At 37.0% G+C, this 25,002-nt stretch overlaps 1 protein-coding gene across 1 annotated transcript in view; it reads left to right on the forward strand.

Annotated features, from left to right (window-relative positions):
- The window catches only part of GPC6 (glypican 6), a 998,187-nt gene that overhangs the window by 477,584 nt on the left and 495,601 nt on the right, over nucleotides 1-25,002 (forward strand). Inside the window, exon 3 of the mRNA XM_074378417.1 lies at nucleotides 24,535-24,926. Within this exon, the coding sequence (XP_074234518.1) occupies nucleotides 24,535-24,926 (392 nt within the window). The remainder of the gene's footprint in view (nucleotides 1-24,534; nucleotides 24,927-25,002) is intronic.

The following is a 25,002-nucleotide window of genomic DNA, read 5'->3' on the forward strand; positions in this document are numbered from 1 at the left end:
ATGAATACAATTATGATGTTACACTCATTCTGTCTGTATTCTCAGCATAAAATAACATCCACATAAGAGAGTCAGAGATTTCATTTAAAAGTAAACCTTACCAATGTGAAATATATTAAGGCAATAAACCAAGAGATTAAACTTTCATAAACAGTAAGAGCTCATTGTTTTGTAAATGAGTGTATAATAATATCTTTGCAGCTCAAATGAAACCATAAAACTGACTGGGGGCCTCATTTTTTCTGCAAACTTTTGATTTATCTTTTTAATCTGTTCTTAGCATTGTACTGCAATTAAAGATTGAAAATGGGCTCCAGTCTTCTTGCCACATTGCTCTTCTCCCATTTCACTTCTGTCATTTCTTTTATAATGACAAGCAATTTAGAGGAACAAGAAACAATTAAAATGTAAGTAGCACCTGCTGTTACAGGTGTTTTCTACTAATGAGTAAAAACGACTGGAATTGCAGAAAGGTAGGAGTTAAGGAATGCTCTCTTTGGGGAGTTAGAGATTTAAAGATCTGTGGACGAAATGCAGAAATTAAATACAGATTCCCAAGTAATAAGATAAATAAATGTGATAAATAAGAGCTAGTTGTTGAAAGCAGTACCCATATTTGTAGGTGGGCCAAATGAAACTGCTCTTCTGATGTAGCTCTCCAACTTGAGTGTACCTCAGAACCACCCAGAAAGCTTGCTAAAACACACACTCCCGGGCGTCAGCCCAGTGCTATTGGAATGGAGCCAAGAATTTGTATTTTAACACATTTCCAGGTCCCAGAGACCATATTTTGAGAATCACTGATCTAACATAAGACAATGACTTTTGCACTTTCGTCCCACTTCCTCTCATGAAAAAAAACTTGGAATGGCTTGACAGGGACACGCTGAAGGTCATGCCCATGAGTATGGTGGACTCACTTGGGATAAAGAGATTTACAGATGATCAAGTGACTCACCTAAAAGCCATACAGCTGAAGCAAACTAGAAACCCAAGAGTATCTCCCTTCTAATTCAATGTTCTGCTCTCTTCAGTAAGCTGTGTTCGTCCAAAAGAATTTTCTGGAATATTGGCCATTCTCCTACAGGTAACAGTTTAAAGAATTACAATTTTGTTTTTAGTTATAAGTCTGACTTAATGCAGAGCAGATGGGGAGCTCAAACAGCAAGGTAGTTATGAAATTAAATGGGCCACGAAGACAAACTTCACTTTCCTAAGTGCCCTCCATGTGTATACAATACAACAGGAGTCAAGCAGTTTCTTGCTTATAAAACCTCAGCGTCAAATGTTAGTAATTGATTCAGCAAAGGCTAGATTCACTTAAATTCATGAGGTAGTAATATACACTTTATAGCTCTCTCTGTATGTTTCAAAGAAGAAACTAAAAACGTAGAATATGTCCATCCTATTCTGTAATACTATGCAAATATGTTTCTCATGAAAATCAGCCTTGGGTTGCTTTGTATCCATTCCAGTCACTGAGAGGGAAAAAATGGGGACTCCAAGTGAGTGCTAATAGAAACACAGAAACAAAGAGGGAAAAAAAAGTTATGCACGTTGCGGGAGTCAGCCTCGTCTTTAAGCTATGCAGACAGTAACTCCTCTGTTTGATGTGATCTCAACAAGAGTCTTCTCTCCCACACAACTCTTTACTGAACAACTTGTTTGATAACTAAATCCCCTGTAACATGGACCATCATCTTTCATGTAATAATTAAAGTCTTAATTCCTATCAATAAACAACAGTGTCTCACCCAATCCAGGTTTTGAACTAACACATATTTATAATGAAGCACATGATTAAACAGAATTTCTCTGGTGAGGAGGTTTTGTTCTGGAAATTATGAAAGGGCATTAATTCATTTGACAAATACCAATCGTGCACCTACTATGTGTCAGACACTCTTCTTGGGGCTTGAGCTTCCTCAGTGAACAAAACCAAACAGCTAAGATCCCTGCCTTTTTGAGCTTCCTGTTTTGGGCAAGAGTGTGGAAATGATCAGTAAATAGGAACATAACTGTAGGAAGCCAGACGCAGAGACAAGGAGTCAGTCAGAAGATATTTGCAGGAAGACAGGTGAGAGATGGTAGAGGTCTGGTCACAGTGCTGGTGGCAGAGATAGTGAAGGGAGGTTGAATTCCATCCCTGTCCTGAAAATATCAACAAAAAGACTTACGGTTGGATAGGATAGTGTCTGTGAGAACAAGAGAAGAGGGGAAGACGGGAGAAAGTAGAAATTGGTCCATTTTCAAAGGAAAAATGGATTGCACTGGTTTCCTGTAGGTCCTGCAACTCTGAAAAATGCTCACTCTTTTGCTTACCCTGCAAATACTCCTCCTCAATCCTCCCCCGTCCTCACAACCAAATACGACGGATTCTCACCTGAGTCAGATGGTTGCATCCCTTGCACTGCCAATAAGGCTAGTTCCTAGAATCATTTTTACTTTGGGGAATCAGAAAGAAGGTAAATTTATAAGATGCAATTACTGAGTTAATTTTCTTCATTGCAATTAAGGCTTCCTTTAAAATCAATGTGCACAATGAAAGACTCTTATTTAAAACATTGTGCCTTTAGAGGGCACAGCATAGAACCTGGACGTCTTTGCCTCTCACCGACTTTGGGGTACAGTTAAAAATATATTGGCATTAATATCTCTGGTTCACAAGCAAGATAGCTTCCCCCCATCATGGTGTGTGGTTGCAGCCACTGCACCGACAGCCATCCGCGTCTCTCTAGTTGTTCCCGGCTGAATCCATTGAAGTACAGTCAGTTTACAGTATTGTGTCAATTTCTGGTGTACATCATAATGTTTTAGTCATACATATACATGTACATACACATATTCCTTTTCACATTCTTTTCCATTACAGGTTACTTCAAGATATTGAATGTAGTTCCCTGTGCTGTACCATAGAAACTTGTTGTTTATCTATTTTATGTATAGTAGTTAGTATCTGCAAATCTCAAATTCCCAGTTTATCCCTTCCCACCCTCTTCCCCCTTTGTAACGATAAGTTTGTTTTCTATGTCTGTGAGTCTGTTTCTGTGTTGTAAGTAAGTTCATTTATGTCATTTTTTAATATTCCACATAAAAGTGATATCGTATGGTATTTTTCTTTCTGGCTTGCTTCACTTAGAATAATGATCTCCAGATCCATCTATGTTGCAGCAAATGGCATTATTTTATTCTTTTTTATGGCTGAGTAAGTATTCCATTGTGTGTGTGTGTGTGTGTGTGTGTGTGTGTGTGTGTGTGTGTGTGTGTATACACACAACAACTTCTCTGTTCAGTCATCTATGATGGACATTTAGGTTGTCTCCGTGCATTCTATGTGTTCCTTGGCTGTTGTATATAGTGCTGTGAACATATACCTTTTCAAACAATAGTTTCTATCCAGATATGTGCCTAGGTGTAGGATTGCTAGATCATATGGTAAGTCTATTTTTAATTTTTTGAGGAATTTCCATACTGTTTTCCATAGTGGCTGCACCAAACTACATTCCCGCCAACAGTGTAGGAGGGTCCCTTTTCCACACCCTCTCTGGGATTTATCGTTTGTGGGCTTTTCAAAGATGGCTGTTCTGAATGGTGTGAGGTGATACCTCATTTTAGTTTCAATTTGCATTTCTCTGACAATTAGTGATATTGAGCATTTTTTCATGTGCCTATTGGCCATTTGTATGTCTCCATTGGAAAATTGCTTGTTTAGGTCTTCTGCCCATTTTTGGATTGGGTTGTTTGTTTTTTTGTTATTAAGTTGTATGAGTTGTTTGTATATTCTGGAGATTAAGCCCTTGTCAGTTGCATCAATTGCAAATATTTTTTTCCCATTCTGTAGTTTGTTGTTCTGTTTTGCTTATGGTTTCCTTTGCTGTGCAGAAGCTTGTAAGTTTAATTAGGTCTCATTTGTTGGTTTTTGCTTTTATTTCTATTGCCTGGGTGGACTACACAACTGTTCTTGAAGATAGCACCTCCTCCTTCCCCAGGCTTGTCACTCTGCCTCGTGGCCCAACAGTGTTTCAGTCAGACACAACCAAACTCTGAATTCCAGCTTAGTCTCATCAGGACAAGTCCATTTTTGTCTAAAAAAAAAAAAATGACTTTTTTTTTTTTTGTAAAAACCTCTTGGGAGGAGACTCCTGAAGGCTGCATTGAGTGAGCTTCACTTTATTTTCATCTAGCCAACTTTCTATCATTTTTATAAATTAAACTGAGAACACCACCCTTGTAGGTTGCCCTGGATTTCCACATAGACCCACATGGAATAATAGAGCTTCAAGCCTGTGATGATTTGGAACTGACTTGGAATGGTTTCTGTCCTGCTTTTAAGATTGTTTTTGTTCAAATGTGACTATTTGTGTTTTGGAGGTCCACTGGCACCCTGACTGGCTTTGAAATTTAGGTAATAAAAGAGGACACTTCCTCAGGGGACAGCTAGAACAAACTGATTGGTTGGTATTTTGCTACATTTATGGAAATGGCCTACAATTAAATCACACACACACACACACACACACACACACACGACATTAAAGAAATGTTATGGATATGAATCAACCTTTTAAAATCAAACAAATTCAAAATTATTGCCCAAAGTCAAGTGTACCATACTGACTATAGTGGAAGTAATTTTGCCTTGAGGGAAAACATTAGCTGATGCCTGGATCTGAAAAATACCACAGCAGGATATATAATAAAAGCCAAGATTTGCTTCAAGTTCTTTTTCATCTTATTTACATGCATGTTTATTTTCTTACTTATATGCTTGTAATAAGAAGAAGATTTTATAATCAATTTGTTTAATGCTGTACCTGTTTTAATAGATCTGAACTTGACTGCATGGTCATATTCAAACCAATTCAGAACAAAGGCCTCCTCTTTTCCTGAGCGGTGGAGATTTATGTATTTGACTTTGAAGTCAACAACTGTGTAGCATTTAATGCCAAATCAAATGCAACATCAAATTACCTTGTATTCATTTAAGTGAATTTGCAGATTTATGGCAGACTGGCAGAGATCCAGAGAACTAGGGAAAGGACAATCACAGTGGATGATTGTAAGGCAGGCAAATGAAGTAAATATCTGGGAATTAATTGCCTGTAGGGTTAAGGTCCATTCTTGGAAAGAGTCAGAAGCAATTTATTCTGCAATCAATTTGCAAGCACCTGGAATGTAACAACGTGGCAGATAACATGGACTGTTCAAAAACAAGCCACAGCAAACAAAACTAGTTTCCCTCTTTGACAAAGTGACTGATCCTATAGACTGGAAGACCCACTGGTTACAGCCCAGTTTGACCTTTGCACAGTTATCAGTGCTATTTCACATGGAATGGTCATCGACAAGTTTGCAAAAAGTGACTTTGGTGGAATAATAATCAGGTAGATATTGAATTGTTTGGGAAAATGTTCTTAGGCTTGGTCAATAAAAAGTATCAGGACATGTTTGTGGTTATTTAGAAGTTTCCACAGGTTTGATTATAGATCTGATTTTTTTTTTTTTCAGTAAATGGCTTTGTAAGAGAATATAAAATCCATTCAAGAGACTTGAAGCTTTGTTGGAGCTTCTTTGCCAGAATCTCAGCAAAAGATTGGGAATCCAAAGTGAGTTTTAACAAATTAGAATTGTGATCTAAATTAGTTGAGGAGAACTTACTGTGTGGTTAATACTAAAAAATATGTTGAAGGAAAAAGAAAACCCACTAGACTCTATAAATATGAAATGTGAAAATAAAGCTGTTGTTTACAGTATCATCAGCTACCTGCTCTGCCTCTGATACTGCATCTCTGGTCCAAACCACCCTTCCTGTTGCAAGAGAAAGGTATCAAGGACGTCTGAGATGGAACCAACCTAGATTAACAATGTCATTTGATTATTCAGAAGGTAAAGTCTTCTTATATGGTCAGTGAAGGGGTGTTACTCTTAAGCCTCAGTCACTGAAAGACCATAAATAGAAAAAGATGACAATAAAGCTGCATAAACACAAGTGTAGGAGGAGGATATTGTTGGTGAAAAATTAATCAGTCAATCTAAGAAAGATGTAAAATTTTATATGAGCCAAATTTGAGGATTATAACCCAACTTTGAGGATTATAACCCAGGAAGAGCATCTCATAAAGCTCTGAGATCTGTTCCTCCCATTAGAAGTCAAGGCACAGTTACATAAGTTTTTTGAGACAGAAGTATGTGCATCAAATGATGTCTTATATAATCCAGATCTAAGTATCATTTTGGTAGGTCATGTGACCCCTACAAGATCAAGAAGGAATGTTATCTTTTAAGGAGCTGTCTTCTTGATGCTAGAATGTTGCTCCTTATGGTTCAGCAGGTGTTCCTGCCCATGGAGGAGGTTTGTTTGATGCATAATGTAGATATACAGTGCACAGTGTAGGGGCAGAGGAGGCCAAAGGGCGGAAGAGTTTTTTATGTTTAAAATCTTCTCATCTTGCCATAAAATATGAATTTTATTTCACTGTTCAATCCAAGAGAGAATAAGAGATACATAATTTTTACAGGAATATATTTAATTTTACATTAAATTACCTTTTTATCGAGTGACGAGGAAGAAATTTTCTTCTACTCTTCTAGGTTCTTATGACTAGTCTAAGAATAAAATTGATATGAGACAGATTAATAGGGGAAAATCATACAGAAGTCTAGTAACATGTATACATGGGGGAGACCCAGGGGAACTGAGTTACTCACCAAAATGGTAGAAGCTCTCACATTAAATACCATCCTCAGCCAAAGACAAAGGAGGATATTGGGGGTAGGGATCTGGAACTTCAAAAGGGAGGAAGGCAGCTGACATGAAGATGGAAAAACAAATATTTGTTATATAAGTGTTTGCTGGGCCATGCAGAGACAATGGCACAGAGAGTGGACTCTATCTCTAAGAGTTTCCCACACCACACCCAGCCCTCCTTCTTTGCTGATATCTCTGGTGATAGCTCTATTCTGGGAATAGGCCCTTTATCCACATTCTTTTAGGCAGTTAGGAAGGTCAAAGTTTCTTCCTGAGTCTTTTGGGTCTTAAAAATGATCAGTCTAAATTAATCCTCATGCCAGAGACATATTTTGGGATGGGAAATTTTGCTCCCCTACGTAAGGATATCGCATAACAACTAGTATATTCCATCTGTTTTTTGTCACCAAATTTTTTTCTGGCCATTCTCAGTAAAAATACTTCATAATATCTATTCATCTCCTCTACCCATTTTTCAGTTGAGTTGTTTGTTTTCCTGTTGTTGAGTTGTCTGAGCTCTTTATATATTTTAGATATTAACCCTTTATTGAATATATGAATGTGATCAGCAAGTATCTTCAACCATTCAGTAGGTTGTCTTTTTGTTTTGATGATGGTTTCCTTTGCTGTGCAGAACCTTTTTGTTTGTTGTAGTCTCATTTGTTTATTTTTGCTTTTGTTTCCCTTGCCTATGGAGACATAGCCTATATATATATAAATGTGTATATATATATATACACACAAATCAATATATATATATATTGATTTGTATAAAGTCTGATGCTAAGACTGATGTTAAAGAGCTACTGCCTAATTCTTCTTCTAGGAATTCTATGGTTTCAGGTCTTACATTCAAGTCTTTAATCCATTTTGAATTAATTTTTGTATGTAGTGTGAGACAGTGATCTAGTTTAACTCTTTTGCATGTGTCTATTCAGTTTTCCCAATACCATTTATTGAAGAAACTGTCCTTTCTCCATTTGTATATCCTTTGTCCCTTTATCATAAACTGATCGCCCATATATGTGTGGATTTATTTCTGGGGGCTCAATTCTGTTATGTTGGTCTATATATCTGTTTTTCTGCCTATACCATGCTGTTTTGATTACTACAACTTTGTAATATAATTTGAAATCTGCATAGATACAGAGAACAGAGAATTGGTTACCAGAGGGAAAGAAGGATAGGGGAAAGGCAAAAAGGGTAAAGGGAATGAACAGTATGGTGACAGTCGGCAACTATATTTTTGGTGGTGAGCCTGCATGTCTACACAGAAGTCTAAATAAAACATTGCACTCTTGAAACTTACACAATGTCGTAAACCAATAAAAATATTTTGTAGTACCTTGCTGGGCAAGTATGATGAGAAAAATAATGTTCATCTCTTTTATACCAGATACAGATTTTAAATGGATAGTAATGAGCATGGTTATTTTTAAGAAGTGTTTTCATTCTTGAGAAAGTACTAATAATAGCTAACAATTAGATAGACCTTACTATGTGCCAGACGCTCTCGTAATTACTTTCTGTATATCATTTCATCTTTACAATATCCTATGAGAATGATAGTATTTTTTTTTTTTAATTTTATAGATGAGGTGCTATGAGTCACTGACATCTGCCTACATCTCAAATTTTGGTAGAACCAAGAGAATCCCAATAATTATCATTGATATATCTTTCCAGTTATGTCATGATACACGTCCAGTCTAACTCAGAGGCAATTCTTTGGACGTTCATAACCCTTCTCCTGTAGGACTGATCTAGATAATACTCTACATGACTGTTAGATTATATTTCCTCTGCACGGAGAAGGCAGAATATAGTTTGGTGGTTCCTGTGTCTCAGCACAAGATAACAGTTTTAATCTCATCAATATCATATTACCAAATAAATTTTTTAAAATATAATAATTAGTGCAAGAATTGTTAAAAGTAAGCAACATCTTTAAAATAATCTAAATAACATTCTCTAATTTTGCATAACCTCTGTGGATGATGTAATCCCAACTATCTCTTGGAAAATGGTTTTGCTTTGATATTTAAAATATTAGTAACCACAAAGTTCTTTACTAATGAAATAACATTTAATCTTTTAAAAACTTTTAACAATTTAAATATATTATATATATATATATATGTATATATATAAGTTTAACCTCACTTTATAAAGATTTATCTATAAAACTTCTTTAAGAATGAACAAAACTTTCAAACTATAGTGCAAAATATGTAATTATTTAAGGGTCAAAATTAATTATAAAAGTGATGATAAAGAGATGTATGGTCAGTATCATGTGCAGTTGTATCCAATTATTAACATTCTTTAAATTTGAATATTTTACCTTCCATAATAGTTTGCTAATGGTATCTTGCAGGTGAGTAACACATTTTAGGAGTCGTCCTTTTCTTTTTTAATTCTTATTTTTTATTGACATATAGTCAATTTACAATATCAGTTTCAGGTGTACAGCAAAGTGATTCAGTTATACATAAACATTTTTTTTCAGATTCTTTTCCATTACACCTCATTACAAGAAACTGAATATAGTTCCCCATGCTGTACAGTAGGTCCTTGCTGTTTATCTATTTTACATATTGTAATATATATCTATTAATCCCAAACTCCCAATCTATCCCGCCCCACAACTTTTCCCTTCTGGTAAACCACAGTTTGTTTTCTATGTCTGTGAGTTTTAGGAATATTCTTAACTTGAAACTGCTTTGGGTTTTCCTTTCTTATTTTCTTATTAGCAGTCAACTGCAGTCTTATATATGGAAGAGATAATGTTAAATAATGAGAGGATTATGGACAGGAAAAATACATGAAGCCTTTTGTAAGGATTACTCATTGCTCTTAGAAGAACAGATTTTAATCCTGCTCTTTTTCTTCATATGTATGTAGTACCTATTTTTGATTTATTTTATTTAATATTCTTTGACTTTTATTGCTAGCAAAGTATTAAGCAGATATCCACAAAATATTCAAAAACATCGTATGTTTTAACTCTTGATTTTGATTTCCCTTAGACATGTGTTTGAAATGGAAATCTCTCAATTATCTTTGGAATTTGCACTTAAGAATTACAATACTGGAAATCATACTACATCACTGGTATTGTCAACATGGTTAGCCTTGATTTATTTTTTGTGGGCATTACGTATCATAATTTAAGCAAAACTAGAATTATGGCCAGTAGAGCTTTGGCCACATGTATTAAAATAATGTTGCTCTGAAGTTTTCCTGTTTTTACTTTGGAAATGGCTTCTGGAGCCCACTTAATCTGACATCTGTGGCACACTGAACCAGAACCTGGCTTGGAAAGACACAAAAACTACATTGGCAAATGATCTGCCAAGTGACCCATGAACGAAAGCGAGATTGGGTTGCCCTTTGAAATAAACCTATTTGAATTTTATTATCTCCAAAGCACCTTGTGTCTCTAATCTCGTGAAAGGTTAGCGTTCTATCCATCAGAGCGAGATTAGAGTGCTGGTGGATGTCTGCTCTTCATGGTAACTGAATCCAGTTGGAAGAAAGGGATTCATTATCATCAGCAGTTCAAAAAGAGAGGGGGAAGTTGCCATGGAGGGAGTCATGTACCACAAACCATGTGTTCCTGGGTCCCATTTAAAACAAAACAAAACAACAAAACAAAGGACTGCTCTAATGAGAATACTTTGCAGAGCCCTTTAAATAAGAGCCCCCAAGTCAGAGCTGTTTTAAGACTGCCCTTTATAGAGATTACCAGTTTCTAACATGTAGATACTTTCTTGAAAACCAGTGCTAATTGCTTTTTGGTTTTTAGGACACATATCAGAATAAACATAAGAGTGATAACATATCACTATATAACATATGGCTAACAACCAACAAATATTATAAAACATCCAATAAAGTCTAAAATAATAATCCTGTAGTACCAATAAATTTTTTTTAATTACTCAAATGAATGTATTCTTTTGGGGAGTTTTACATATGATCTATATAATTCAGAAGTTAGAAGAGAGGTAATCTAAAAGTTATTTGTAAACTTAAAACGTACCCATGAAGCAAAATAAGCATTTTCTTTTATCTAAGAGTTAATTTAATTTTAACATTATGAAAAATAAGATGCATGCATTCAACTTTGTAGAATTCCATAAGAGAAATGGCACTCAATAATTGGTACTTCATGAAATGTTTAATAATATTTTTGTTCACTGCATCCCAAATAATGTTATACAAGTAAAATAGTCATCCTATGACATGAATTCAGTATTTCTTCTCTGCGAAGAATTTGGCACATGACTGGCAAAGTGAATGTAACCAATGTTAAGCAAATTTAAATCAAAGTTAAATTAATCCATTTACATTTATATCTTACTATAAATCTTATTATATGCCTATACCAGGGAATCTACTGTCCATATATTCATCAAAAGAATATGGTTACCTTTGTAGTAAACATCTGTGATGCCCAGTGGGGCTGATGCTCACTTCCCATTTGATAGATTTAAGGAATGAAATGATTCCTAAGACATGACCTGAGGAAGCTGCCATCATTTAGTCTTGTCCAGCAAGCTCAGGCTTGTGGTGAGTTACAGAGGTGGCTGGAAGTTGCCTTGACTTTCTTTACTTTTTTTTGTTGTTGTCCAATGTTTATAGAAAGAGTCCTAGAATTACATAATTTATTATCCTTTGCTAACGTTCATTCAGTGCCCACCGGAAACACTGCAGAGAAAACTCAGACTTTAAATGACTTTAAACTCATAATCATTGAAATCTAAAAATTGATGGTTTTTTTTTCCTTTAGTTTATGCTGACATCTGTAATAATGAACAATGAAATTTTGTTGAATCCTGATTGGATCAATTAGAGAAATTCTTTCTTTATCTAGAAAGAAATAAAAATTATCAGTATTTGTAAAAGCATTCATTCAAGAACGAAAAATATTCTTATTATCAGTGAATAATTACCTAACCTTACGGGGACCATTCTTGTACAGCCAGCATGCTGTGCTGTAGAGACTACTTTTATTTCTTTTTTTATTAATTAAGTCCTTTTTTTAAAAAGTTGACGTACAGTCCATTTACAATGTTGTGTCCATTTCTTATGTATGTATATGTAAGTCCTTTTCCCTAATCAGCATGAATCCAGTAGATTTAAAGTAAAGGGAATCAAGTTCTATCTTTGCTGCTTTGCTGATATATTCTGATTTTGAGTAAATTTCTCATTTCTATTCTGCCCTTTCTATGCATTTTTTTGGACTTAATTCTCAGATTTCCCTTTGTAGGTTTAATACACAAAGTAGTTTCATTAAATATTTTTATTACTTTTGGTCTATATTTTACGTACGTATTCCCCCCTTTCATCAAGCAGCGTTTTTTTGTGTTTAAGAGGTCTTTTCATGTTTAAATAGTATCTATTGTTTTTTTCTAAACATAAAATTAATTTATAGTCATTTTACATATTTCAGAAAATTAACAATGTACAGAAAAGAAGATACAAATGATAACCTTCTACTGATTGTAAACTCCTTTTTATATTTTTTTTATTTTTCTTAGTATGTGTGTATGTTAATATATATTTATGTATTTCTATGCAATATGAAAACTGGCATTGTACTTCATACATGCTTTAGTATCATTTTCTATCTTAGCAATTTCTGTCATGTCTTGTACTGAAGGTAGATTTCTCATGATTCTGGTGAGGTTTATGTTTCAAAACACTTCACTTGAATAGACCCTTTCCAAGATCCTATGCCTGATTTTGTATTATATTTGTTAAAAAGGGTCTTCTAAATCGTATAAGCTTCATGCCTTATAGAGTCCAGAGATACTGTAGATTGTGAAGCCGGACCACCTGGTTTTGTAATCCCTGCTACATTACCTGTTGGCTACTTATATTGTAAGTTACTTAACTTTTCTGTGCCTCTGTTTCCCCAAATGTAAAGTTCGGATAATAATAATAACTACCTCATAGGGTTGCTGACAAGTTTAAATTCGTTAACACATGATAAGCCCTTTGAAAAGTAGCTAACTCATAATGCCTGCTGGTTAGCTTTTCAATATTATTTCACAATAATTACAAATAGAACATATTTTACAGTGTGGATTAGTCCTTCTTTGGGAATTTCAATTTTTTCCTTTTTTTCCTAAAATGAATAAAAGAGGAATATCTTTGTACACAAATCTTTGACCTGATTTTGTAATTGAATGGTCTTCTTTTATTAGAAGCGTCCTGCATTCTACTTTTGAAAAAATGACAAGTAGTAGATATCTAAAAGAGGTACAGTTATTCTTTTGCAAAATATAGGTGGTCAGAAATGAAGGTGAGGTATAGCAGAATATGTGAACACATTATTACTTTATTTATTTTTAAAAACTGTACTTTGTACTGACTTTGACTTTCATTTAGACATCTGTTAAGCAAAGTAAACTTTTTTGTTCCAGGACTTTTTACGTGATTTCGGTATTGCATCAGGTTTTTGATGGGCCAGAAATGATACAGCTTGACAAGTCAGTGTCAAATTAAGTCATAATACTTTCACACACAAAAAAGACTGTTATATTTAATTATGCTTTCACAACTCAGCATTTCCCTATACACTTAACTTCTCCCTTCTGTTGTCTGTGTTACGTGCTTGAATGATGCCCTGATGAGAATACGGCAATCCTTCCCTTTCCTTTTGGTATGAATTAACTCAGACATTATCAGACTCTATCCCTCCCTTGTCCCAAGCTGTATACACCCTGCCTTCCGTCACTGTGGGACAAGCTTATTGTCCTGTAAGCAAAGAACACTTAGCGGGGAGTATTAAGTGGTAGAAAAGGAAAAAGAGACGGTGGACAAAGGAAAAGAGGCTGGCACGTCTGATCCCCCAGGACCACTGCTAGTGCTCTTCACATTCTCTTGACACTTTGACCCAACGCTAGGCTGCTGCCCCAAGACCAGAACACTAAGTTTCTACTGCAAGGAAAGAGAGGGGGGAAGGGAAAGGAAAGAGAAAATAGGGTCTTTGATGATGTATAATGTGGCCCCTCCCTCCATCACTATTCCTCCTTCCCCTGCCCATATCACCATCAATCTTACATCAACTAAAATGAAAATACTGAAGAACAGAGAAGAGCTGCAGTGGTGTTTAATCGTGGCTGTACTTTGGGATCACTTGCTGAGCTTGAAGATGTACCGATACCCGAATCTCACCCCCAGAGATTATAATTTAACTAGTTTAGGAGGCAACCTGAGCATCAAGATTTTTTAAAGTGATTTTAATAGGCAGCTGGGAGTGAGAACCACTGTATTCTGTAAAGAAAGGAGGAAGAAGTAAATTTCATTTGGCGGTTCTGCCTTACTCTCCCTAAACACCTGCACAATCTCTTGTTCCAGGGACCCCAGGTCCTTATCACTGACTTTTCATCTGCAGACCAGCTTTGGCCCCACTTCCCAGAGTTCATCCTCGGTGGTTTGGTATTGAAGGGGTTTTTTTCCTACCCTCTGGCCCAACAAGTAGTTGGGAGAAGAAGTAAAGAACAGAGAACTGGATTTGTGAACAGAGAAATACACTATACAAATTCGGAAACTCAATTGCTTTTTCCAGTTGAGGAAAACAAAATGTTGGAAATGACTTCAAAGTCTAGATTTTAGGTATCTAATGGGTTAAACAGGCATCCCATGCTGTGGGCAGTGTCATCTGGACAAAAAAAGAAATGGAAGGAGGATCGTGAGCAAGGACTAGAGGACGTTGTCTGTAGACCAAAGCTAAGGAGCTGTGCAGTGATGGAGGTGAGCCAGAAAGCATCCCAGCTTTTAACTTCATGTGCACGGCTTGGGGGAGATTCGGATACCTTCTGCAGGCTCAGGACACTTGTTTGCTTTTAGCAGCAACCGTCAGCAAATTTCAAACTTAATTCATGGCTCTCAGAATGAATAGTTTATCTCTACCACCTTGTGAACATAAATGGCCTAATCAGTCTTTCTTACTTGAAAAGAGATCTTTGGGAGAAATAACCTACCAAGAAATAAGACATTTATCAATCTAATGTGTAAGGGATCAGTAAGTATAGAAAAAGTTTAACCTTGTGAAATGTGAATTCAAATCAACAGTTTCTGTAAACTGCTTTATTGCTTCGTATCTCCCTGTATCAACCCACCAGAGAGTGCTGCTTCCTGGAAACTTTTCCTTTTGCAGCTGAATTACACACTGATTCTGAAAAATCTCCTGGCATTGGGTCTCTTCAGCTGACTTTACCTTCATAGTACTAGGTTAAAGGACTTTGTTGCAAGATATTGATTATTTTTAAGAAACACTCATGAATGTGAACTGATGACTTTTCATTAAAAATGTCATCATGGAAAAGTCTAGTCAATTAGACTAGACACCTTGAAAGGATATAAAATGGTAATGTCCAGTTGTCCAACTGAGCTGGATATTGCGTTTAAAAATGCTTTTACTGTATCCTTCTTGTTTTCTTAATTGGTTCGGAGTATTCCCCCAGGACTCTTATGTTCCTGTTTATTTAGATCTAATTTATGAGAGTTTCCAACACACAATGGGAATAATATAATGAAAATAACCTTTAGATTACTATAGTGAGCAATTCTTGTTATGTATTATAGTTTTTTTTATCAGCTGATGTATTTATTATTTTCTGAAAATAATTATCCTAGATTTATCATGAGCATTGTATTTTGTTATAGGATCTTGTAAGATGTTAAAGATAGTTTAAATTTCCATTTTCATTAATTATCATGAATAGAAGGAAAAAAACTAAATTATGTATTTTTTTTACCTTAACCTAGTATCAGAGTAGAGTGTTACTTTTTCTTTTCCTTTTTCATTTTTATACCATTTTATATGCCAAGTTTACTGTAAGATTTTTCTCCTTATGGAAATCTCCAGGGACTCATTAGACCACAATCTTAGAAAAATTTAGGGATGTCTACTTTCAAATCACTGAAGTCACCTAAATCCTCAAAATCATTTAGGTGATTTAAGAATTTACTTTTGGATTTTAGTTCCCTCGCAGGGGAATATGAAGAGATAAATGAGCCACAAAATTGTCAGAGAACATTTTAACACATAAGATAAAATAACAGAGGAAAGGAACTTTTATTCTACTACTTAGAGATAACAGGCTAATAATTAAATTGTCTTCCTACTTATAAGAATTTAAAGGCATAATACATTTTGTTGAATTAATTTATCTTCAAACATTTCACTTAGGATTTTGAACCTCTGCCAGGGATTGGCAAAATTTCTCTGTAGAGGACTAGATATAAAATATTTGAGGCATTTTGAATCACATAAGATCTCTGTTGCATATTCTTTGTCGTTGGTTTTTATTTTGTTTGATTTTATTTAATTGTTTAAGTGTATATTTGAATATATTTACTATATGTGTGTTGATAATATGTACATGTTATTGTAGGATAATATCTACAATATGTGTATATTTATTATAAAATGAGGCATATTTGAAGTCAGATATTTTTAGCATCCTTTTATGTGCCAACCACCGTTTTTTATACACTGTGACTCTGTGGGTGCCACCCCTTGAGGAAGATATACCAACCTTAGGGATTTGCGCGTGGGCTTCAGTCTCCCTTACCTACAACTGATCAGTATTAGAGGAAAAAATAACCACACATAAAAATTATTTTTAACAAATAATTCAGATTCGATTTTAGAATGCATCTTGTAATTTATATTTCAATATAGTTTCACCTGGTGTCCTAGGAGTTTATTACACTTTTTATTAATTATTCAAATCACAGTGTGAAAATTGGACTTTAGAATAAACCAGAAAGCCGCCCTGCTGTCCTGTTGTTTCTTAGAACTCATTCTTGTGGACGGTGGTTTGAGCTCTGCGTTTCATGCCAGTTCCGAGGTCTAGGGCAACTCGCTTAACATTTCTGGATCAGTTTCCTCATCTGCCAACTAGATATACGAATATCTGACTTGCATAAATACATGTAAAATCCATAACATGGTGTCTGACACTGTGCAGGATGCCTTAGGTCCTATCTAGTTATGTTTGAAATTACCATCATTCATTGTTTGAAATTTATTTATTGTCTTCATTTAAGGTTTGGTGTCTTGACTCCTCCAAAAATGTGTCAGAGACATGGAAATTAGGAAGATATTCTGTGCCAGTTTAAATCAGTTGGTTGTGTTTTAAAATCAGTGTTGTTGGGAGTGGGGAGAGCTTACCTAAGTGACAGAAATTTGGTTACAATAATCCCTCAAACAGGAAATTTGTAGATTACTACTATTAGCTCACTTTGAAATTATATAGACTTCTATTAACTCCTGGGACGAATCGACTGAGTAAATCATAATGCTTATTATAATATAATAAACATAATCTATGAAAACATACACACACACAGAGCAAGAGAAAGTATGAATTAAGAAACAAAGAAGTGGCAAATCACAAACGAATTTTTGCCTACAGCAACGTCATCTCACAATAATTACAGATTCTGATTTCTCCCTTTTAGAGTAACTTGTTATTTGGAAAATAATTTTATTTAATTTCAACCTCATAATTTTCAAAAAATACATACTGAGGGTTTGTTTCTTACACAAAAATGCAACTGATGTTTAAGAAAAACTATGAAGATGATATAACAGGATATGTAAACGAAAAATACTGCAAACCGTATCAGTAAATAAAGAATGCTGAAGCCATCAAGTCATCAGCGGCTGCCGCCACCCCCCAGTGAAGACAAGCCTGCAGCGCAGCCTCTGCAGCCACTCACAGTGGTGCACCCAGAGGGGACTCAGAATAAGAAAGGACAGGATGGCCCTAGATAGCTAGGTGCTTGTCAAAGGAATGAATTCAATGAGCCAACTGTTTGCTTCCTCCCATACATAGAAAAGCACTACATTCTTTAACTTGAGATGCCTGGCTTCCTTTAGTTAACAAGTACTCTTTTATTGTTCCAGCTACCTGGTCTTTGTTGTAAAGCTCCTATATATACCCTAGCTCCTCCCCTACCTCTTAGGAGCAGTCCCTCAGAGCCATCTGAGAGGCTGTCATCCCGGGCTCGAAGGGGTTCGAGTCCTCAGAAATGTCCGCCAAATAAAACATAACCCTCAACTTTTAGGCTGTGCATTTATGTCAGTCGACAGATATTGTGAAGGAAAAACCGGGCTGGTCTGACAAGATAACTCATAAGTCTAGGAATGTGAAGGAGAGGCTGGGCTGGTCTAACAAGATAACTCACAAATCTAAGTATTGGAATACTGATCTGAGTTCTGCTAGACTAACTTGTAAATCTAAGCTAATTAGTGTTGGTTTGCTGTTTATGTGTTTTTGCTAGCCAGCTGGATTTTCAAAGATACATATCTGGCTTTGGAATGTTGGTTTGCTGCCTCCCCGCCTCCACTTTTGTGATGATGATGCTGCTAAAGCTGTTCCATGCCTATTGGCCGAATACCCCAAGCTTGTACTTTACCTTATAAAACCTCATGTGCACATCTTGAAGGTGCTCAGAGCTTTGGAGCAGAAGCCCCTCTGAGCCCGCCGGCGTAATACATCTGAGTACTCCAACCCTCCGAGTGGTGCTTGTTTCTTGACTGGCCTGTCGTTTCCATAACAATATCTATTCAAAATAGTTTTTCTCTTTCCCTTATATAATTGGTTAAGCCGGATAATGAAGAAATAAAACATGGCATAGCTTTGTTTACTGAAAACAACAAAGTTCCAAATTGAATTTATTTGATTAGCTATTAAATGGAAGAAGGCTTTACTGCAATGTGGGAGACTCAGAGTAGTTTAGGAGTTAACTCAAATGTAGCGTGCTAGGCATCGCTTAAATGAAGTATGCAGATAACGTGAATGCAGTCAGTTTGGTGAGATCGTGGGGTCTGAGGTCCAGGGCCAGCAGCAGGAAAGGCAGTAATGAAACCAAGCAGAGCATGGCTCAGGACAGGCAGAGTTGTCCTGGGAGAAAGTGAGGGTCTGGTAGAGAGTCTTGATCATCACCGTGTTTTTGAGCAGAGGCCACAGGGCATTTTATGTGTAGATGCGCATGAGCTTGGAACCTGGGAGGGTTGAATGTTTATATATGTGTAAATGTAGAAGAGTTTGGAGGATGATGGGAGGACATGTCTGCTCCAGGATGTGGTTATAGCATCTCTCTGTCTCTAAGGTGGGGCCGCAGAGTCTTCACTGTCTAAGAGGAGCCCAGTCTGGATGGAGCCAGGGTGCAGTTCACTGGGAGCTCGTGTTCACCATCTATTCCCTCACCAGTCACCACGTTTTAAGGCCTTACCCTGTGACAGGCACTGTACATGGATTGATAGTGTTGGTCACCAACAATCTTACCTGTGAACATAATGTGTATTTCAGCTCCTTTCATTTAAAGCACAGCTTCTCAGATTTATCTCATAAATGAATTGTGGGGCTCATGAGGTCTAGAAATGGGCTGGCCCTTTCTCAGAAGGTTTTGATGGTCTATTTCTAGGCTTCTGGAATTTATCAGTAGAAGGGTGACTCTCAGAGGATAGGCTGAGCGTGATTTTGTCCCCCTGGGGGACATCTGATAATGTCAGGAGACATTTTTGACGTCACTGCTCGGGGAAGGATGTGCTGTTAGCATCCAGTAGGTGGAAGTCAGGGGTGCTATTTATCATCTCACAAGGCAGCTCAAAATGTCAGCAGTGCTGAGACACTTCACGTAGGGCCCGGGCATCCAACTGTCACTTCCGCAAGAGCTCTGACCTGCCAAGGGTGACACTTCATGTGGCAAGGACTCTCTGAGCAGCTCCAGTCTTCTTCTAGAGTCTCACTCTCTGGGGAGTGGGAAGAGATGGGCCATTTAGGGACCAAGTGTTCTAGCCCTCAAAGTCAAACGTAAGCCAGTAAATGGCGCTGTGGTTCTGCCTCCATCGGTGTTTCTCATTAGCTCAGCGTTTCCCTGGTGTTCATATCAGGTTATGATGTGAGTAATGAGACGGTTAAAGGGGAAGTCATCTCAAAAGGTGTACTTGAGAGCTGACAGATGTGTACGGAACCAAGGACTCTCCTCTTAATCTTGAAAAGGGCACAGGTGGGGCCAGGGCAGTAGCTTTATTGTGTCTGTGAATCACAGCCCTTATAGGATATCAGCTTTCTGAGTCATTTACCCTCCATGTCAGCAACTTAAGGTTTTTCCTTAGCCAGAGCTTGGGTTCTGAGCTGACTGAACTGATTTAGCATGCTTTTGTGAGAGGAGGGTGGAAAGAAAGCAATTAGGAGAGAAATACACTCAGCACAAATGCGTGGGTTTAGGGAAAGCAATGCAGTAGACCTCTTTCCCCTGGGGGGCCAGGTGCTCTCTGTAACCGTGTGCAGATCCAGTCTCCACTGATGCGGGGCCAAAGTTTTCATTCCCTGGGTTCTGTGATGACGTGGGTTTACACCACCATCCTGAAGCACTCATTTTAAATGAGCCTTCAATAAGAAGTGTTTTGCAGAGCATGAGCATAAAATAGGAAAATGCTCCAGTTTCTAGGTAAGTGCTAAACAGTGCTTGACCCAGTCTCCCGGGCCCATCCCCCTGTGGTAGTATTAATGAGACATTTGCAGCTTCACTGGGCCAAGCTTTTGCTGTTTCCTACGCACTGCAAATTCCTAGGGTGCCTCTAGTCTTTCTCTTGTTTGCCCCTCCCTTTGGCCCTCTGTGCACCTTTCATTTTGATCCATTCACTTGGAGGCCTCATCGGAAGCCTTTCTCAGATATCTTTAGGGCAACTTTTGGCTCCGAGGAGTTGATTTTTGCCCCTTAAGAGGCCTCTCCAAGCCATCAGTGCACGCACAGACTTTCTGTTTGCTTTTGGAACAGTGGTGGTTTTTATCTACAAGACTGTTCTCCCACTTGGGGCATCTGCCCCGCAGCAAACAGCTGTTACCATCCAGACCTCCCCTCTAGATGAATAAAATCCTCCCAGAGGCTAATGCTGGCTGGAAAAAGTTCTTTTGTGCATCTATGAAGTGTAACTGAGCCCTAAGCAGTCACCTTTGATGTATATTTAGTGATTGGGGAAGAAAAGGAAAAAAAAAAAAAACCTTTTTATCCGCCAAACTGTTTTTTGCCGATGAGAATTTTTGTTGACTGAAGGCTTTATCCAGTGTGAGCTTTGCCGTCTCCGATTAAACAAAGGGTGAGATTCAGATTGTTTTTCCTTATATGGCTCTTCAATTTTGTTCTCTATCCTGTTTGGGCATAATACTTCATCAGCAAAATGGGTCTGATAACTGTCTTCCAAATCTCCATCTTGTTTGGTTTGCTGAGACACAATTTTCATCCAAGCATAAAATACTTTGTTCGAAGAGTCACCCTTCAAAAGGTGGAAGTTTAAGTCTATGGGCATGCTAAAAATGAAATGAGTATACTTATTTTGGAGAGGACATTAGTTTTGCCTCAGTACCTCCGATTCCCATCTTTCATAAGATCTAAGATCAATGTACCTTAAGGTAGCAACATTTGTCATAATTGCCTGATGCATTAGCATCCTTCAATACCAAATATTAACTTTGACTGTAAGATCACTAAACCATATAATGATTCTGAGCAAGGAATAATAACTTGACTTTTGAGGACCAGTGAAGCTAAGAGCAAACTTTTGAGACAATGATGCACCCTTAGACACAAATTTAAGCCTGGAATCTAATAAAATGTTTCTTCAGCTCTGTGGCAACTTGATAACTTAGTTTCAATATTCAATTAGGAATACTAATTTAAGCAGAAGGAAACAAACCACAAGACATAGTAAACAGACAATCTAATTTTAACCATTCAGCTGCAAAATGGTCATAAGCCCAATATTTCATATTATCCTGTTCAGGAGAAGAAAAGCCTAGGAATTCTACCTTCAGTAAAAGAAAAAGAAATAAAATTTTCATTCCTACAGAGAAGCATTCATACCTCAGGTCTTTGGAGAGCAATGAGGACCAGAAGGTTTTTTTCCTTTTTTTCCTTTCTTTCTTTCTTTCTTTTTTTTTTTTTCCCCCAGCTCTTGGAAATCCAGACCGCACTATTGATTACTGACTATTCAGCAGTGAAGGCATACTCTGTATTCAATAAATTAAGCTTTAATTTCTGAGTCCAACAAAATAATTGACCTCAAAAAGAAGATAAATGAATAGGCTGTTCTGAGCTCATGATGAGTATCTACTTTCCAGTCTCATTATATGAATATTTTTCAATTCAGTGATTTTTCTATTCTTTCATAGTTTCTTTCACTAATCTATGAAACCTTTCACCCTGCACCTAGATGAACAAGTCCAAGCTATTTGCAGTCTTGGTTTCAAAACTGAAAGGTTTTACTATGATATTTTTATACTTTGTGTTAGGATTAATAATTTAATATAGTTTCCATGTTAGGGCAATTTTAGTGACTAGTACATTTCTGAAAAATTCTGAAATGTTTCTGATTTCATAAAGTCACAAATAACAGTGACACATAGCATATATAAATATTTTGATTAATTGACACTTCGACAGTTTTGAACATTTTGCCCTATCTGCTTCAACATTGATTTTCCTTAATAGATTCTTGAAGATTAAGGAGACTTCATAATATCTAGCCTGATTTTACATTTGGGAAAAGTTAAAATGAGAAATATTTGGTGCCTTGAACAAGATCATACAGGGGTTATTAGCTGTGACTTTCAGATTCCTTAGTTTTTGCTGCCATTGTATCAAAATAATTTCTATATTTAAGGAAAAAAAGTATTCTTTCATGGTAAGAGATAAACATTGAACACAGTCCTTTTTAAGCTTTAGCATATTGGTTTTATTTGCAAACAAGTATTAAGTAATTATCATTATAGACACAACTTACTTATCAAGACAGTGGTTCTGCTGTTGGCAATTAGGGTCTTGTCACAGAATTCACAGACCAGACGCAGAGGTCAAGAAAGTAAAGTGAGGATTGTCTGAGGGGTAGACAGTATGCTAACAAGGAGAGAACAGGCAGGCTTAGGTGAGCGGCTGCCCCGTGTTTCTGCGGCAAGTTGGCTACATAGTGTGTAGAGATGAGTGGGTAGAATATTCACTGGGGAGGGAAGAGTTTGGGGTTGTATTCCCTGATTTTCATCCCAACTCCGCCTTCCCGAGGGTAGGAGGGATTTTTGTCTTTATTTAGTCTGGATCAGAAGTGTCACGGTGTTGGTTCATGACGAGTAATTCTGATCTGCAAGGCTAATTTTATTGTAATGAGGTCTTAATGAGCAAAAAGATACATTTGGACTAGAAATTACTGCCTTTTCCTACCTTTCTTTGTCAGCCTTCAGGCCACCTGTCACCCCAAAATGCGTGATCTCTTATCAGTCCCCAGGTTCCTGCTTTCCTCCGTCTGCCCAAGGACCCCTGTTGTTTACCTGACATACGATTTCCTGTATTTGGCCCAGGCCCCTCCTTTTTGCCCAGTTACTGCCATTTGGCCTGTGGCCCCCTCTCTCTGTGCCTGTCTAGCTCTCTGCCTGCTCTAACAGTTCAGTGCTGTATTGGTCAGTACGGAAGTAGCTAAATCAAGTGCTTCTTCAGGCAGCTTCTGATAAAGAAGAAATTCGGTGTAGCTTCCATGGAATCTATGCAGAGATTCATTGCTTTTTCTCTTCTCTGTGTCAGCAAAAAATCCCCCCAGGGTTCTAGAACTAAGAAGAGGTTTTTATTTTATTCCTACTGGGATTCCTTGAGGAGACGGAGCTTCCCGAAGTAAAAGGGAACTATGGGAGGTAAAGCAGAATCACGCTGTTGTTGGCAACTTGGATTTACAGACTCAGAAGCATGATCTACCCTTGGCCTTTTCCCACCCCCAGTTACATTCTCCAAATCCCCAAATGGGATAAAACTTCAGCTTGCTCTAGCCAGGCTCGTTTCTACACATGGATATGTATCATACACACATGAGCTATCTCTTGAGGGAGACTAATATGAAGGTCAGTGAGTCCTACCGTGCCCAGTGACTTTTTTTCATCCAACTTTTTGCCTACTGTAACTATTCCCAGAAACACCCAAGTGATGTTGCAGGATGGAAGAGGTCATTTCTTGGCAGACTTTTTTTTTTTCATTAGATCTCTTAACCAGAAAGCCCAAATGCCTATATTTTATACAAGTTCTATAAAATGATAGTTTTTATTTATAATGGTAATGCATGGTACTTCATAACTTTCTGACTCATTATGGCAGCCCAAATTATGTCTATTATAGCTTTGGTATTAAGTGAATTTAATTGCTTTATGAATCTCTGAACACTGATAATTGATTGCTATATATAGCAACTACAAAGAGTCCAAATATTACATTAATTTGAATATCTCATTTATGAGCTTTTCCAAATAAAAGCAATTTAATTGAATGCAGTGGTAGAATAGGTTTGTAAATAGGCTGGAGCAAATGTTTTTATCAGTTCTGCATTTATTATTATGTTAACGACAGTACTTTGCCACGTATTCTGATTTAAGTTTATATGAAATCATAGAATTTTCTAAAATTTACGATAAATGGAATAAGAATTGAGCTTCTTGGAAGGAGTTTTAAATGGTAAATTCCTAATGTGAATGGATGTTCTTGCAAATGGAAATCACGTGATCTTTTGTTTTCTTTGACTTAGAGAATTTCATAGATTCTAGATCAAATCTCATTTTAAAATATTGTTATCCTCAATAAGATTCATTGATACTTTAATCACAGGGGACTTTTTTTTTTCTGGGAAAATGACCATTAGAAGCAGTTATTTTTAAGGTAAGTCAGTGTTTTGGACTTCTAATTCTTACTATTTTATGACTGCATTCTTGCTTTATTTGCAGAATTTTTCCGAGAGCTCCTGGAGAATGCAGAAAAGTCACTAAATGATATGTTTGTACGGACCTATGGAATGTTATACATGCAAAATTCGGAAGTGTTCCAGGACCTCTTCACAGAGCTGAAAAGATACTACACGGGGGGCAACGTGAATCTGGAGGAGATGCTCAACGACTTCTGGGCTCGCCTCCTGGAACGGATGTTTCAGCTGATCAACCCACAGTATCACTTCAGCGAGGACTACCTGGAATGTGTGAGCAAATACACAGACCAGCTGAAGCCATTTGGAGATGTCCCCCGAAAGTTGAAAATTCAGGTGACCCGCGCCTTCATTGCTGCACGGACATTCGTCCAGGGGCTGACCGTGGGGAGAGAAGTTGCAAATCGAGTTTCCAAGGTAAGTGAAAATCTACTATCTTTCTAATTGATCTTTCTCTTTTTCTCTGGTTTTAAAACAAATGTTTAAAAAAAAA

The sequence above is a fragment of the Camelus bactrianus genome, chromosome 14 (genome assembly GCF_048773025.1).
Source record: "Camelus bactrianus isolate YW-2024 breed Bactrian camel chromosome 14, ASM4877302v1, whole genome shotgun sequence".
NCBI lineage: Eukaryota > Metazoa > Chordata > Mammalia > Artiodactyla > Camelidae > Camelus > Camelus bactrianus.